An 18,658-nucleotide genomic window follows, 5' to 3' on the forward strand; every position below is an offset into this window, starting at 1 on the left:
TTCATGTGCTTATTGGTCATTCATACATTTTCTTTGAAGAAATGTTATTCAAGTCCTTTGCCTATTTTTGAATTGAGTTGTTTGGTTTTTTGTCGTTGAGTTTTGGAGGATTGATGGGTTGTGATATTTGAGTGATTTTGATGGACTATAGTTAAGGAAAAAGAGAAGTGAAGGCAGGCGGTACTAATGGATAGTGGATTAGAGCTCAAAATGAAGTCTAGGAATTGTAGTAGAAGTTCTTGAGGAAGTGAGCTGCATGGATAGGAGGTTGTGTTGCAATATATAGGATCCATTCCAGATACTGGAGTTGATACACATTTTGGTGATAAGATCCAGGGTGTAATCATGGGAGTATTGGCCAACTTGGACTGGAGGTCAGCAGTTGAAATGGCTAGAGTGTTGGAAGGGTCATCATTGTTGGAAGGGTATAGAGGTCACCTAGAATGATAACAGGAGGGGTACAGAAGAAGGTTGATCTAGGAACTAAAGCCTTTGAATGAGGTGACCAGGAAGTGGGTATTAGGCAGCAAGGAAGTATGATAGCAACCACTGGAGGCTACTCAAAGGAAAGAGGTTTTTACAAGAAGAAGAGAAAGGAATGGTTTGGAAATATCACTGAAAATTGAGGACAGCACTGATCGGTAGGGTATGAGAGAGAAAATAGCTTCCAGTTGAGAGGGCTGCTGGAGAACTCTCTTCTTCAGGTGATAGCCAGGTTCCTTTTAAGAAAAGGAGGCAAGGGGAGTTAGCCTATGACAAATGGGAAGATCCAGAGGAAATAGTGAAAGGGATCCAGCATCAGGAAGGGGGTGAAGAATTTGATGAGATTAGAGGGCATACAGAAAAGTTGGAGGACAAGATTTTGGGTGACTGAGGACGACTGAAGTAAATGGACACTGGAAGCTTGATTGACTTAGTCCTGAGTATCTTTTGGAGGAGAGAGAGCAGTCCATTTTCAAGCTGTGGTTCTTAATACTTCCAAGAGAAAATGTTCCTTTGAGGCAGCATGGGGCAGTGTGGGAAATCACAGGATGTTCAGGCAGAGATTGACTAGCAAGTCATCCATCCAGGAGACAGCTGAGTAGATTCCAGGGTTTCTTGGGTGGTTGAACCAGATGGCCTTATAGGTGCCTTCCAGCTCTCAGATTGTATGGGCCTCAGGTTTTAGTGATGATTTTCTCGGTTCAGGGCATCCATTGGGAAGTCTAATGGTTTGAAGCTTAAATTTCAATTGTTCTCTGAACTGTTGGGAATAGCTTAATTGGGGCTGCAGGTCAGGAATTTTCCAATATGGTAGGGAGAGGATTATAAGACCTTTGGTACTGGTTTCTGCAAGTAACTCTAGTGGCTGTCTGCAAGGGTGGTAGAAGTGAGCAAGATGGGTAGGTGTGATTGGGGAGGGAAGAGGAGGTGAAGGTACAGGGCTACTTAAGTCTTGGACCCCAAATCTCTCTGCCTTTTCCATTTTACTTCTCTGGCTCCCATACTTTCTAATTCCAGGTAAAAACCTTTGTTCATTCTGTCTCAAATTATAATTAGTGTAGAAAGAGTGTGTTTAAAAGAATCAGAATAATCAGAGTCTCATCATGTCCTCACTATTTCGTTGAGTGATCTTAGGTAAATTTCATACCTCTATGGGTTTCAGCTTCCCAGCTATAAAATAAAGGTTTGAAACTAACTGATTTTTCAGGATCCTTCTAGCTCCTTTTTTTTTCCCCTCCCTATAAACCAGGCTGCCTTAGTCAGTGAACCTTTGCTAATTACCTAGTGCGTGCCAGGTCTGTGCTGGGTGGGACTTGGAGATATAGATCAATCAGACTCAGTTTTGTCCCTTGACTTGTTCATGGTCTGGTGGGGTTGATATGAAATATGGAAACTGCTGCACAGAAGTATGTATAAACTGCTATTACATTTTTGGGAAAAAATAGAAATAGGGGGGCTTCTGTGAAGGTTTCATAGAGAAAGTGAATCAAACTGGGTCTTGAAGAATGAGTAGGAGTTTGCTTGGCAGACAAGTTGGGACATCTTAGGCGGAGAGAACAGTGTGGGCAAAGGCAGGGGCATGAAGGCATATTGAGCTGGAATGACTAAGTTTAAGGAATAGTAGAGATGAAACTGGAAAGATGAGTGGGGGATAAGAACAGATATTTATTGGACATCTGTTTTGTGCCAGGCAGCATGCTAAGTGCTTATATACATATACATATACATATACATATACATATACATATACATATACATATACGCTTTTAAATTCACATAACCCAGGGCGCCTGGGTGGCTCAGTCAGGTAAGCCTCTGCCTTGGGCTCAGGTCGTGATCCTGGGGTCCTGGGCTCCAGCCCCACCTGCTCAGTGGGGAGTCTGCTTTTCCCTCTTCCTACCCCCACTCATGCTCTTCCTCTCTCTTTCTCTCTCTCAAATAAATAAAATCTTTAAAAAAATAAATTATTTTGACTCTATAAAGTACAGTCTTATGTATTTTACATGAGGAAACAGTGTCAGAAATTAAAGTAGCTTTTCCAACAACCCAGAAACAGCCTTGAGTTTTCCTCCCTGCTACCTCAGCAATTGCTTTCTTGTTGCTAAACCAGAGCAAGTGGCTGGAGGCTGCGTAGCGGGAGTGCCTTTGACGTGTCAGAAGGACATCCCTCAGCGAATTCAAGACTGCAGCATTACAGGCTCCTGCCAAAGAAAACCTCTTGGCACAATTTAATTAAAGATCAGATTCTCATAACCAGGTGTCAGGGGCATGGAGTACTCCCCAGTTCTGGGTGGAGTGTTGGTCATGCCAGCCTCAGCTGCTCTGAGTTGTTGACTGACAAATGTGATTAATATGTGGAATAGGTTTTATTTTTTCTTCTTCCTTTCCTTTCTTCATTTTAAATAATGGCCTGAGGGGTTATTAGAGGTTATCTAGTTCATTCCTTTGCCTTTAGAGTAAACAATGACATGTGCTGTAGAAAAAGAGGTGGTCCTGTAGTCACACGGAGTTTTATTTCAGATCTCGGCCTCTGCTGGCTCTGGGTGACTGGCAGTGTCTCTGATATTTTGCTTCTTCTGACTTGCTCACTGTTTTATCCCCGGCACCTAGCACAGCCTGGCAAACAGTAGGTGATAAATAAATATTTGCATGAATGAGAAAAATGGTGCCAACCAAATAGATTTCTAAGTTTTCTGTAAATTCCAAAGTGTTTTCTAATGTTAGTGGTTATTAAACTATCAGTGCCAAATGGTGGCTGAAATTCTATTTGTAAAGATAGTTGGTCCAGGATGTTCTCTGGGGAAACTACTTTTTAGAATTTGAGCAACTCTCTCAGGCAGTTTATAGGACTGTCCAAAACTCCAAGTACCATTGTGTAGGCTCAAGGCATCACAGAGCCCTCAGTGCAGACGGATGGCAGCTGGTCCTCTCCTCCAGGCAGCACCTCTTTTCTCATTGTCATCTCTCCACAGCCTTTTTAAATCAAGTGTCATCTTTTATTTTTAACATGGGACATTCATTGCGTGGATCTAAAACTGCTTAGAAGGGACCATTTTTCTGACTAGTGCTGTATGTGTTACAGAACATAAAGGCTCTCTGATCTCTGTGTCCTACTTTTTCATTTTTGTGTTGCATTCTGCCACACTGTACTTTCACACTTCTGCTATTCCTCTGGTCTAGAATGCATTTGCCATTATCGTTCTCCATCAAAATAGTCCATTTATTTATTGTCTGGTTTTTTTGGTCCAGGTACCATACCAATGCCTGGACCTATTTCAGACCAATTAAATCAGAGCTCAGCATTGGTATTTGCCCTCCACCCCCAGCTTTTTATTAGGAGAAATTTCAAAAGTACAGCAAAGTTTAACGAATTTTATAGTGAATACCTGTATATCCACAACCTAGATTCTTCTGTAATTAACATTTTCATATATTTGCTTTATCACATCCACTATAAATTATATATGGACATGCATATTACGTCACACCCCAGTGTTCATCCATTAATCCATCTTATTTTTTTAAAAATACATTTCGAAGTAAGTTGCATGTATTAGTATACTGCCCCCTAAGTACTTCAGCTGGTGTTCTAAAAAGCTCCTAGGGGGTTCTAATAGTCCAGAGTCAAAGACCATTAGTCTGACTTATTTATTGTTTAAGCCCCTGCTTTTAACACCACCCCTTCTATGAAGCCTCACTGATCACCTAAATTCAATACCGTCTTTCCTTTTCGTGTCTTCTGACATTTTACCACTATACTGCTCTTACAGCACTATTCACAGTTGGCCTGGCAGTGTGGTTTTCTGGATCCTTTGTATCTTGCTTACTCGACTGTGAGAATGTCTAGAGTTAGATCCTATTCATTTATTTATCTCTTTGTCCCTGGTTTCTACCATGGCATCTTATATGTAAGTACGCATAAAAATTTATTGATTTGAATTGTACTTAAATGAAGAACCTGCAATGACAGCAAAAGGTATACATAACTTTCACATGGCTGATTTGAGGACCAAGAATTTATTTATCTTCTTTGGCAGTTAGCCTCATGGAAGACATTTAGTAAATATCAATCAAGTCCAGCCCAAATATGTTTATATTGTTCTGTTTTTGCCACTGGCTAGATTTGACTTACCTAAATCAAGAGTAGCAGAATTCAGATCAGAAAAGGTACGGAGGGGATAGGATTACCTCAGGTATATTTGGAAAATTCTTTGGCAGGGAGTTTGAAAACATGGGTTCCAGTCCCACCTTTAAATTGCTGTATGATCTTAAGCAATTTCATTCTGTTTTGGACCTCAGTATTCTTACCTGTTATATGAGAGGGTCAGATTAGGTGACCTCTAAAAGGTTGCTTCTGGCTTTGATGTTATGTGTATCTTAAAATCGTTATTTTGGCCCTTTTTATATTAGCGGCTGTGGCATCCAGATGTGGTAAAGTGGAAAGAAGTAGCTGCTGGTGTACACACTCCTTCCCTCGATCCCTGTCCAGTTTCATTCAGTATGTAAAGTACCTTACACATGATGGTTACTTGAAAAGTATTTTCTTTTCCTTCTTTCTGCCCTAGCAGTGTATCTTTATGCTTTTTATAGTAAAGGAGACACAAATCATTTCCACTCCTTGGTTGCCTCTTGACCAGTGTCTATCTAGTGACCATAGAGTGGGAAACAATAAATTGCAGCTCGTAGGTGAAGGGACTTTTATGAGATTCGTAACTAGTAAATAGCAGAGCCAGGACCTAAATCCAGATCTCTTGATTTTAGATCCAGTCATCTTTTTATTATATTGCCTTACCGATGGCCTTTTTGAAACCTTATGGTGATCCTGCATTTATTATAGAGCCATTGAGTTGATTCATAATTAATACTTCAGTATGATTAGCTCATAAATTATTAGGCTCCCTGAGCCTCTGGAGCATTGGTAAAATGTGGTCGGTGTGTCTTTCCCTCTGTCTATTATATCAGTTTGTTGTCTAGGTTGGATAGAGGGGTGCCGTCTGAACTATCATTCTAAACGTTGGCTTTGAGCCTAGCTTTTTACCGTAGCCTGTCAGATAGCATTGGCTTGTCATCTTCCCAAATCTTTGACCTGCACAGACTGCGAGAAGATTTAAGATTTGTTTGGTCTCCTTATTTAAGAGTTGAGTTTGTTTTTCCTTTCTCCTCTCAGGATTGATCTTTTGGACTTGTTTTCCTGTAAACAGAGTTTAAAATGGCATAGTTTTAAAAATGTGCCAATTATTTTGTTGAATGTAGATGGACAAAATGACCAGCGAGAGGATCTGTGAAGTACAAATAGAGTAAAGACTTGTGGAGAAACCACAGGAAGGGACTGGTTGGAAGGCTGCAGGGAAACTGGAAAGTAGTATAGAAACATCAAGCCTAAGTAAGGTCAGAGGGAAGGATCGGGAAGGCACAAAATCTTGTTCTGTGAGTATAGTTGAAGATACTGACAATGTTTAGCATTGAGAAAATAGATTTGGGGGGTTTTGAAAGATGATTTCAAGTATCTAAAGTTCAGTCTGGGGAAGAAGCAGCTATTTTCTGAATAGCCGCGAGGATTTTAGGACTAACAGGTAGAAGTGTAGTGTTTATTTGTTTGTTTGTTCATTTATTTGTTTACTTGTTCTTTTTTCATTTGTTCAACAAATCTTTATTGATTATTCTGTGACAGACCTGGTGTTGGGGATTGAGAAATAAATAAGACTGAACTTCGTTCTTTTTTTTTTTTTTCAGTCTCAGTTTTTTAATCTATGTTAGTGTTCATGAGTTTACAAACAAGATACATCATTTTAGAGTATTTATGTCACCAGAATGCATTTTTTTAACATAATTTAAATAAAATAAGATGTAGCCCTTGTTAGAAGTCAGAATTTGTAGGTTTTATTAAAATTAACTTTATAATATAATCTATAATAAAATACTGATTAAATTTTTTTCTTAATATTATTTCATCACATTTCCCATTTACTTTTTTAATGTGTTAATTTTTATACAAATCAATTTTTTAATGAAATATTATTTCATCACATTTCCCATTTATTTATTTTTTTATGATAAGTTAGTTACCATACAGTACATCATTAGTTTTTGATGTAGTGTTCCATGATTCATTGTTTGCGTGCTCCATGCAATACATGCCCTCCTTAATACCCCTCACCGGGCTAACCCATCCCGCCACCCCCCTCCCCTCTAAAACTCTCAGTTTGTTTTCCGGAGTCCATAGTCTCTGATGGTTCATCTCCCCCTCTGTCTTTCCCCCCTTCATTTTTTCCTTCCTTCTCCTACCGATCTCCCTGCTATTCCTTATGTTCCACAAATGAGTGAAACCGTATGATAATTGTCTTTCTCTGCTTGACTTATTTCACTTAGCATTATCTCCTTCAGTCCCATCCATGTTGATGCAAATGTTGGGTAATCATTCTTTCTGATGACTGAGTAATATTCCATGGTATATATGGACCACATCTTCTTTATCCATTCATCTGTTGAAGGCCATCTCTGCTCCTTCCACAGTTTGGCTCTTGTGGACAATGCTGCTATGAACATTGGGGTACATATGGCCCTTCTTTTCGCTACATCCGTATCTTTGGGGTAAATACCCAGTAGTGCAAATGCTGGGTCATAGGGTAGCTCTATTTTTAATTTTTTAAGGAACCTCCACACTGTTTTCCAAAGTGGCTGTACCAACTTGCATTCCCACCAACAGCGTAAGAGAGTTCCCCTTTCTGCATATCCTCTCCAACATTTGTTGTTTCTTACCTTGTCAATTTTTGCCATTCTAACTGGTATAAGGTGGTATCTCAGTGTAGTTTTGATTTGAATTTCCCTGATGGCTAATGATTTTGAACATTTTTTCATGTGTCTGTTAACCATTTGTATGTCTTCATTGGAAAAGTGTCTGTTCATATCTTCTGCCCATTTTTTGATTTGATTATTTGTTTCTCGTGTATTGAGTTTGAGAAGTTCTTTGTAGATCTTGGATACCAGCCTTTTATCTGTAGTGTCATTTGCAGATATCTTCTCCCATTCTATGGGTTGCCTCTTAGTTTTGTTGACTGTTTCCTTGGCTGTGCAGAAGCTTTTTATCCTGTGAAGTCCCAAAAGTTCATTTTTGCTTTTGTTTCCCTTGCCTTTGGAGACGTGTCATGAAAGAAGTTGCTGTGGCCGATGTCGAAAAGGTTACAGCATAGGTTCTCCTCTATGATTTTGATGGATTCCTGTCTCACATCGAGGTCTTTCATCCATTTAGAGTTTATCTTTGTGTATGGCGTGAGAGAGTGGTCAAGTTTCATTCTTCTGTATATACCTGTCCAATTTTCCCAGCACCATTTATTGAAGAGACTGTCTTTTTTCCATTGGATGTTTTTTCCTGCTTTGTCAAAGATTAGTTGACCATAGAGGTGAGTGTCCATTTCTGGAGTCTGTATTCTGTTCCATTGATCTATGTGTCTGTTTTTGTGCCAGTACCATGCTGTCTTGGTGATCACAGCTTTGTAGTACAGGTTGAAATCAGGCAACGTGATGCCCCCAGCTTTGTTTTTCTTTTTCAGCATTCCTTGGCGATTCAGGGTCTTTTCTGGTTCCACACAAATTTTAGGATTGTTTGTTCTAGCACTTTGAAAAATGTCATTGGTATTTTGATTGGGATGGCGTTGAAAGTATAGGTTGCTCTAGGTAGCATAGACATTTTAACCACGTTTATTCTTCCAATCCATGAGCATGGAATGTTTGTTCTTGAGGAGTTCATAGTCTAAGGCTGGCAGAGAAGGGGGCTTGAGGGGGAGGCAAATATATAAACACATAATTGCAGTCCAGCATGAAATAGATATAACTTAATATAAGTGAGAACTCCTTTAAATGAAGTGACCAAAGATAGAATAGGCTCACTTTTGAGACCGTAGATTTCCTAAAAGTGGAAGTTTTCAAGCATAGGCTGGATGACCTAGGCTGGAATGTGGTACAGAGGATTCAAGCATCGTATTCTCATAACATATTTTGGGTTTTGATAATTTGGAATCATTTTGAAAGTGGAGGTCTACCTCTGAGAATTCTCTAGGCATGGTTAAAAGAACTGAGAAATGAAGAAAAGCCTGTATCAGAAAGGGTGGTGAAGCCTTTCTTGGCACAATCTTGGGCTGTGGTCCTGAAGGGGAGCTATATTCAATGAAGCTGTGGGCTGAAGGACCTAAAAGTCAAGGAAGGGTCTGCTTAGTCTGTCAGGTGGCTGTAGGGAGTATAATTTTGGAACGTGCAGTCCAGGGTAGGAAGGTACACTTGAGGACTTAGCCCGTGGAAATTCCCTTTGTGGGAGCTGAGGGACTTGAGTTGGGGCTGGGAGGAAAAGCAAAGCAAACCTGCAAAGTGAAACTGGAAAAAATGGATAAAATCACACCACCCAGAGCATTAATAATTCTTCTTGCTTCCTTAATTTCTTTTGATCAAAAAGAGAAGTAAGGAGCAGTTGGTTTGGCAGAGGTAGGTTAGGATGAGTTACACAAAGGGTGAAGTTTGAATTTGGCCTGAAAGACGAGTAAGATTTTTATCAGTCAGAGGAGGTAGCAATCTTTGACAAGAAGCACTGGGGGATTAGGAGGAGGGTAAGAGACTACTTGGCTAATCAAGAGAACAGAGATTTCCGAGGTATAGTTTGAGTGTAGGCTGTGTCCTGGTGTAGTTTCTTGGTTGGTAAGGAACTTTAGCTTTTGTTCTGTGATGTCAGTGATGGATTTTAAAGTAGAGGAGTGCCGATGTAGTGAAAAGAAGGGGCACATGCACCCCAATGTTCATGGCAGCAAGATCCACAATAGTCAAACTGTGGAAGGAGCCGAGATGTCCTTCAACAGATGAATGGATAAAGAAGATGTGGTTCATATATACAATGGAATATTACTCAGCCATCAGAAAAGATGAATACCTGCCATTTGCATCAACATGGATGGAACTGGAGGGGATTATGCTAAGTGAAATAAGTCAAGCAGAGAAAGACTAATTATCATATGGTTTCACTCACATGTGGAACATAAGGAATAGTGCGAAGGATCATAGGGAAAGGGAGGGAAGACTGAATGGGAAGAAATTAGAGAGGGAGACAAACCATGAGAGACTCTGGACTCCGGAAACCAAACTGAGGGTTACAGAAGGGAAGGAGGTGGGGGGATGGAGTAGCTGGGTGATTAAGAAGGACATGTGTTGGGATGAGCACTGGGTGTTATACACCACTGATGAATCGCTGAACACTACCTCAAAAACTAATGATGTACTATATGTTGGCTGACTGAACATAATTAAAAAAATATTTTAAAAAGTAGAGGAGTGCTGCGTTTTAGATCGCCTATGGCATGTGGAGAAAGAATTGAAGGGAAAAATGGATGCAGGGGATCATTTAGTCCTGCATTTATTAGAAAATGTAAAAAAGATTAATAGATTTTGTTCATAGTATTTAAATAATTGACATCTATAGCAGTGGTTTTCAAATCTGGATGGCACTGGGATCACTAATTTTTAACATTACAGAATTTTGGCCATAACCTAGTTACACTAAATCAAAATTTATGGGGGTCAAAACAGGGCATCTATATTTCTAAAAAGCTCTTGGTGATTATTACATTGGTTTATGTTTTTTTTTTAATTAGAAACTTTAGTCTCTAAAGCACTATTGTGTTTACTCAAAGGAGCTTGTATACTAAGTAGTCATGGCTAAAGATATAATTTCCACTGTAACCTGGAAGAATAATGAGAGACTTTATTAATTCTGTATATGTACATGCCTGCCCATTGTTAAGGACACTTACTTATTTAAAGTAATAACATCTATGTTCATTAAAACTATTTGGTACCAGGTGATACGATTTTTTTCCCATTTTTAAAGATTTTATTCCTTCTCTTTACCAGAAGCATTGGAGATTGTCAATAAATTCAGCACCATATATGACAGGATGGTTACTGCTTTGACTATCATGTATTTAGAACAAGGTCAAATTTTAGAGGAAGAAGATACTGGAGAGATGATATAGGCCAAGGGTCAGCAAACTTTTCCTGTAAAGGACCAGATAAATATTTTAGGTTTGCGGGCAAATAGTCTCTGTTGCAACTACTCAACTCTGCCATTGGAATGTGAAAGATGCCATAGACAATATGTAAATGAACGGCCGTGTCCCAATAAAAGTGTTAACAAAACCGGCAGCTTTACGGACTCTTGATATAGTGATATAGTCCATTCTAGAGAGGGAACATGATTTTCCTAAGGTTACAAAATTAGAGGTTGGCAAAGGGTGACTATGTGGAGTGCTGTTAGCAGTTTTATTTAATGAATGAATAAATGGAATCCAAGTGGTTAAGGAATTTCTCTAAAGCTAGTAAGTGGCACTGGGATTCCTACTTAGTTTAGCTGGGCCAAATTCTGCCTTTTAAACTTCATCATGGTGGTTTTCTGTGCTCTCCAGTGTCTTAGGTAGAGAAAAAGAAGAACCTTGTGCGTGTTCAGCAGTGCTTGGCACAGAGTAGATGTTACATCTTTGAATATTGTTGACTGAATGAGATGGCAGTACTTACAGTGTGTGGTGGAAGGGTTTGAGCTGGGCCCTCAGGATGGGTTATATAATTTGGGTTCTTTAAAATTTTTCAACTTGTATTTCTTTTCGCATGAAAATAATAAGAGTTATGTTTTTCTCTCTGATTCCAGTAGCTGCTGGTGGTGGTGACAATGTCAAATAACGGCCTAGACATTCAAGACAAACCCCCAGCCCCTCCGATGAGAAACACCAGCACTATGATTGGAGCTGGCAGCAAAGATGCTGGAACCCTAAACCACGGTTCCAAACCTCTGCCTCCAAACCCAGAGGAGAAGAAAAAGAAGGACCGATTTTACCGATCCATCTTACCTGGAGATAAAAGTACAGTATTTCATTTCTTTCTCACCATTCGTATGCCTAAAATAATGTTTCTTTGGTAGCTTAGATAAAAGAGCTGTCCTTTCCTTGACTTACTTTTCCTTTAATACCCTTTTTCCCTTTAAACACTTCCCTGTCTTTTTTTCCTACGGCGGCTGAAGTCAAATAGGAAATAGACTTATTTTTATACTTTCTTAACTATTTCTGAGCAAAATTCTAAGAAAAGAATTTTGCTGTTGCCAGAGTTGGGACAATCTGAAGCCATGTATTTACTTTATAAGTTATAAAACTTTTATGAACTCACAAAATATGAGGAATACTGGAATGTCTTCATTTGGAAATTTTTTTTTTAAACTAGTGTCATTTTTGGAATGTCTTCTTTCTGGATTCTTGATTGCCTCTTCTTTATTCATATGTCCTCATCTCACATCTAGATTTGGAGATTAAATATCAGTAAGAAGGGCAAGTAATCGCTGGGAAAAAGAAGCAGGACTCAGTGTGAATTTACTAAGAATAGGTCATACTAGGTGGGCTCATTTTCTTTTTACTGATAAAACTTCTAGAAGAATAATCAAGATTTTAAAGACTTTATTTATTTATTTGAGAGAGAGAGAGCATGAGCAGGGGAGGGGGCAGAGGGAGAGAGAGAAGCAGACTCCCTACTGAGCAGGGAGCCCGATGTGGGGCTCAGTCCCAGGACCCTGATATCATGACCTGAGCCAAAGGCAGACAATTGACTGACTGACCCACCCAGGTGCCTGCGTAATCAGGATTTTAACAGTGTATCTGATAAAGTCGCTGAAATCCTATGGACAAGGTAGTAAAATAGAGGTTTTGGGTGTCCACATTGATAAATGATTTTTGTTTATTTTTTTATTTATTTAAGTGGCTCTTGATATGAGGTGAAGTTCTCCGTCATGCTTGCAGGGCCTTTTCTTGTGGTGTGTTGATGAAGTTGGCTTTCTGTTTATAAATAGTCATCATGAGCTTCTGCTTTAGATTGACCTGGTTCAAATCCTGGATTCATCACTTACCAGCTCTCTGACCTTAGATATGTCAATATCTGTAGGAAAGATTGCGATTTTCATATCTCTAAAATTGGAATAATATTTCACAGGGTTGTTGTGTGAAGATTACATACAAATTTCCTAATTAAGTACCTTCCACACAGACGGTACTTCTTATTAGTGTGCTTTCTCTTTACTCCTTTATTCAAGCTAAGAGGCATAGCTAGTAGATTATATGATAAAATCAGAATTGGGATTCTGAGATAGTAAGCCAGATAGAACAAGCACAATGGTGAATTGCAGAAAATATTCTATGTTGCAGAAAAATATAACTACATAGTTGTAATCAGTGTAAGATGGCAGATGCTAGTATCATTAACCAAATAAGAAACATAGGAAGAGGAACAAGTCAGGAGGGTTGGTAGTTGGAGAGAATAAGAAAAACGTTAAACACATTGCATTTGAGGTGAAAAGATAATTTTAGATACTTTGCATTTGCGATGTCTTGACATAGAGATGTCTAATAGGCAGTAATATTACATATAGGAAATGATTGTTGAATAACTGAAATGAGAACTATTGAGAATTTTTACTATTTTGGGCTTCTGTCTTTGTGTGTGCTTAACCTATCTCCTATTCCACCTTCATAGTGAGCTCTTTTGTGGTCTATTTAGAAGAGAGATGGGTAAGTTGCTCAGTTTTCATTTTTTGGCTAACTCATTTATGTAGTAGCTGCCAACTTCCTAGATACAGGGGCTATGATCTAGGTGGTGTTACGCTGCCCTAGAATCTTCTCCCACATATATAGCCACTTCGTTTATCCCTCAGTTTAGGTGTGTGCTTATTTTTAACATTGTGCTTTATCAGCCGTAATTCTTGATTTCTGTAAGTAAGTAGGTCTTTAGCCCAAGTTTCTACATGTAGTAAAGAGGACTCTTAAAATTAAAAAGTTGGAATTATTCTTGCTGACTAGGAAGATAAGAAGATTCCTGCTTTGTAGATACCATCAAAATTAAAAACTTCTGTGCTTAAGGACACCACCAAGAAAGTAAAAAGATAATCCACAGAATGGGAAAAAATTTTCTTAAATCCTATACCTGATAAGGGACTTGTATCATAAATATATAAAGAGTTATTACAACTCAACAATAAAAAGACAACTCAATTACTCAATTAAAACATGGGTAAAATGGGTAAAAGAATAGACATTTCTCCGAAGAAGATATGCAAATGGCCAATAAGCACATGAAAAGATGCTCAGAATCATTAGTTATCAGGGAATTGCAAATCAGAAGCACAGTGAGATGTCACTTCCCACCCACTAGGACAGCTGTAATAAAAAGATAATAACAAATGTAGACAAGGATGTGGAGAAATTGGAACCCTCATTCACTGCTGGTGGGAAGGTAAAATGGTACAACCACTTAGAGAAGTCTGGCAGTTTCTCAAAAGATTAAGCATAGAATTACCATATGACCTAGAAATAGAAACATATGTCCACACAATACTTACAAAGGAATGTTTATAGCAGCATTATTCATAATAGCCAAAAAGTAGAAATTACCCAGATATCCATCAACTGATGAATGGATAAGTAAAATGTGGCATATCCATACAAAGAAATATTATTTGGTAATAAAAAGAAATGACGTTCTGATCCATGCTACAACACGGGTGAACCTTGCAAACATTGTGTTAGTGAAAGAAGTCAGTCACAAAGGACCACATATTATATGATTCCATGTATATGAAATATCCAGGCAAATCCATAGGCAAAAAGCAGATGAATGGTTGCTCAGGGCTGTGGGAGAAGGCAGATGGGATTAGGGGGTATGGAGTTTCTTTTTGGGGTGATGAAAATGTGAGGACCACAGGGGAGGGGAGGGAAAACTGAAAAGGAAGAAATCAGAGAGACAAACCATGAGAGATTCTGGACTCCAGGAACCAAACTGAAGGTTACAGAAGGGAGGGAGGTGGGGGGATGGGGTAACAGGGTGATGGGTATTAATGAGGGCACGTGTTGGAATGAACACTGGGTATTATATGCAACTAATGAATTGTTGAACACTACAACAAATACTTACGATGTACTATATGCTGGCTAACTGCACATAATAAAAAAAAGAAAAAGAAGAAAGAAAACCTTGGCAAAAAAAAAAAGAAAATGTTCTAGAATCAATTGTAGGGATGGTTTCCCAGTTCAGTGAATATATAAAAAGTCACTGAATTGTGCACTATATGGATGAATTGTACAGTATGTGAATTATATCCCAGTAAAACTTTTTTTTTTAAAGAAGATTCCTGTCTGAAACAGCGGATGGAAACATAACTCTTATTTCTAAGAGAACTAAAGTGATGATCTTATGTACTGAACAGGGAGGTGGGGGTCTGAATATCTGAGTTGTAGTCTTAGTTCTGTCATAAATTGGCTGTCCGGTTTGGGTCAGTTATTTCTCTGGAGACTTCAGTGCCTTCGTCTAAAAAACTGGAGGAGATAATGCTAAGTGAAATAAGTCAAGCAGAGAAAGACAATTATCATATGGTTTCTCTCATCTATGGAACATAAGAACTAGGAAGATTGGTAGGAGAAGAAAGGGATAAAGAAAGGGGGGGTAATCAGAAGGGGAGAATGAAGCATGGGAGATTGTGGACTCTGGGAAGCAAACTGAGGGCTTCAGAGGGGAGGTGGGTGGGGGAATGGGATAGGCTGGTGATGGATGGTAAGGAGGGCACGTATTGCATGGTACACTGGGTGTTATACGCAACTAATGAATCATGGAACTTTACATCAAGAACCAGGGATGTACTGTATGGTGATTAACATAATATAATAAAAAATATTATTATAGTAAAAAAAAACTAGAGTCAAACCAGTAGACATATAAGATCTCTCATAGTTTTGGAATCTATAATTATATAAATGAGATTATAAAGATGAAGTCGGATTGGGTTGTATAGGTAAGTGAAAAGACACTAAGCCATTGTAAAGTACTTTAATTAGTGATAAAGCTGTATGTAGACCCAGAGATTCTTCCTGGACACCCTTCACTGAGTGATCCTAGGCCAAATCTGTTCTGAAAATAAATCTCATAGCTCCAGATCAAAGCAGTTTCTCTGTGAATTCAAAGTATAGACGTAGAAAGTGTAGAGTTTTAAGAAGTTCTTGTGAAGTCTAGTAACCTCTCTTTCATCCCTTAGTTATAGATTTTCTTTGCATGCTCTGAGCACATAGGTTTCACCCATTTGCTTTAAGATGGCAATAATTAATGCATACATCAAAATGAAATAAGTGAAATTTTTTTCCCTTTTGTTTGGAGCCTTTGTTCAGCTAAATTTTATGCTTGTTGATACTGTCTTTCAACCAATAAGCATTTGTTGACCTTTGCTTTGTGCCTCACTTAGTCCTAGCAGGATACAAAGCAGTGTTGGCAGTCTTTGAAGTGTTATGGCCTTATTAGAGTATTTGGCCTAGAAATGGTCTAGAACTGGACTTAGAGAACCAACATTGAGTCTTATCTCTGACATTTATTCTGTGATTTCTTTTCCTCTTACCAATTTATTTTAATCTCAGTATCCTCATCTGTAAAGTGGGAATAATTGTAATTCCCATCACCCCTATTTTTGCCATTTGACATAGCGCATATGAAACCATTTTCTAGACTGTAAGGTACTACAAATATGAGGTTGTTGGTGGTTTATTTTTTATTTTTTTTAATGGGAAACTCACTTCTTGTTTTAATCTGATGCCCACAAGTCATTTTCAGTTGAGGAGGCTGAGGTTTAGAGAAAATTAAATTGCTCGAGATCTCACAGCTGAAAAGTGGCAGGGATGAGTGTGGAACTAAGTCTTCCTGAGGTGTCTGTTACAGCATAACCTACTATCTCTGTTAGTTGTTCTTAACCCAGATTACACATCTGACTCACTCATGGTGCTTTTAAAAAATAACAGATGCCTTGGTCCTACCCAGACTTTTGGAGCCAAAATTACCAAAGAGGTAGTTTTAAGTCTCTAAAGAGATTTGGGAAATGAGAAAGAAGAATCTTTGTGGCCTGCGGTAGTGGTTGAGATTTGAGCTGGCAATGGTTAGAATGTCTGTGGGCATTACCTAATGCTGACCTCCAGCGCGGCTTCAGTGTGTGCCTGGGGGAATGCATAAATCAATCGAAGAAGCTGTAGTTGAAGGCCTGTAACATGTGGTGCTGGGTTGCAGAATTCTGTGTGGGAAAGCCTGGTACCTGTGGTTAGGATCTGGAGCCTTTGGTTTATTCTAATAAGTCCCACAGCATTTAGTTTGGAATCTTTTTCTGGCTGAATTTTCACAACCAAAGTGGAATTCTCCACGCTTGGGAAGAGTTTAGCAAAGTTAATTTTAAAACTGGACTGCGTCAGTGTTTATCTCTCCCAAGTTTGGAGTGTTTTACTGCCTTGAGCTCAGATTAGCTCAGCTGAACCAATAAGAGGTGCTTCTTAAAAATAAATCTTTTAAAAAAATAAGTAAGGCCAATGATTTGTGCTGAAACCCGGATGGCTGTACTGCACCATAGGATTGGGCAGTGTCAGCCTCATTTCCTGTGCTATCAGAAAGCCTAATGGACTAGGCCAAAGAGAGGGTTAAAGTTAGGGTGGGTGAGGTTGTAGTCTTCTTTTTCCACTTTGTTTCTTCAAGCTTGTGATCTCTAGTTACATGACATCAGAATGATTCTTTCTTCTTTCTTCTCAGCCACAGTTTCTCTGTCTTAGTGAGTGGGTTGGGAAATCATACTCTGAAACTTTCTTATATTAATGATAACTCATGTTTGTAAAGCTTTTAGCTTATAAAACATGTACATTTTCTTTACCTTAGTTGGTGTTCAAATTAATAACAATAATAAAAAACAGTAATAATAATAAACAGTAATTATGCAATAGTAATAACCATAAAATAGTAACAACAATAACCCAGCTACTATTTGTTGAATGCCTATTAATTATCACATAGTGTATTAGGAGCTTTGATGTTTGTGAAATATACCAGCCCTCTCAGGAAGATAAATATTTCACCTAGTAGAAAGTAAACTGAGGTTCACAGTGATTAAGTAACTTTCCCAAGGTCATCTAGTTAGGGAGTGGCTGAGTGGGGACTGAAGCTCTGATTCCAGTGTACAACACTGATACTCTTAGGCTTAACAGGTCAGCAACTTGCCCAAGGTCACATGCTGCAGAGTTGTAGTACATGGAGTCTGACTTTGAATCATTGTCTCTTGACTTCTGAACTCTCTCATTCTTCTGAGTCCTCAGACACCATATAGTGTTTGAGGGCTCCCATCTGAGAGATGTTCAGACTCATGCTTTTAGTAGAATTGATTTGGTTGTTTCTTTTAACATACTTGAAAACAAATTTGCATTTAATGATATCCATTCTATCACTCACTGGCATATTCATGTAGTCTTCAATATGGGGAAGGCACAGTACATACGAAAGAAGCCATGTTGGAGTTCAAGCACTTGAAGTTATCACCACTGCCCATCCCTGACTTTGTGACCTTTGATTAAGTTGCTTTACCTTTCTTGGTTTCAGTTCTCTTAACTGTAGTATGGGTACACAGTAATATTTATCTCATAGAATTGCTGAAAGGATTATAAGACTAAAGATGTGAAAAATGTTATGCAAACTGCAACCTTGTTAAGAGTTGGTGAAATTTTGGTGGCTATGGTAGCTTGCAGTCATGGTTTTCTTTTGGAATCTGTGATTAACACTTAAGAGTTGTTACGAGATTTACAAAATAGCAGCTCTTGACAGGGTTCCTCGAAGACAGAATTAAAGAATGATTCTGGGGTAAGCTACCTTTCTCTTTTTACATATAGGCTTGTATTTCCTGTTGGTTTAGATAGGGCTAACGGGAAGACCAGATTAAGTTATTTTGTGCACTGAGACTAAGCAGACCCAAGAACAGCTTTCCCAAGAAGTTCCCAAGAGTTCTCTGTAATATCTGTCAGAAGCAGGATTCTAAGCTCTGGATATGGGCCTGGATTTCTGGAACAAATAATATATTTGAAACTGAGGCCAAAAAGGTAAGCCTCTTAAAACTCCAAATCTCTTAGATACTCTTCATTTCTTTCTTACTCTAATCCTTTCCCTTTTTCCTTTCCCTCTTTCTCTTCCTCTGTGTTCTCTGAATTTACATAGTTGTTGTCAACAGGGTTGGAAACAGTGATGTACATGTGATATTAGGAGTTTGGGCTTGGCAACCAACTATATGTGTTCAAGGTTTTCTAAGGAAATAACATTATAAAATATT

General features: G+C 38.6%; 1 protein-coding gene across 4 annotated transcripts in view; it reads left to right on the forward strand.

The window, feature by feature from the left end:
• Positions 1–18,658, forward strand: part of PAK1 (p21 (RAC1) activated kinase 1) — a 150,115-nt gene that overhangs the window by 70,244 nt on the left and 61,213 nt on the right. For 2 of the 4 annotated variants that reach the window (XM_057316763.1, XM_026518166.4), the window contains exon 2: positions 11,165–11,375. In XM_057316763.1, the coding sequence (XP_057172746.1) occupies positions 11,186–11,375 (190 nt within the window). In that variant the 5' untranslated portion in view covers positions 11,165–11,185. Of the gene's footprint in view, positions 1–4,930; positions 5,020–11,164; positions 11,376–18,658 lie in introns of those variants that run through there. The other 2 variants (XM_057316764.1, XM_026518169.4) reach the window with 2 other exon arrangements.

This window comes from Ursus arctos, unplaced genomic scaffold, assembly GCF_023065955.2.
Source record: "Ursus arctos isolate Adak ecotype North America unplaced genomic scaffold, UrsArc2.0 scaffold_22, whole genome shotgun sequence".
Taxonomy (NCBI): domain Eukaryota; kingdom Metazoa; phylum Chordata; class Mammalia; order Carnivora; family Ursidae; genus Ursus; species Ursus arctos.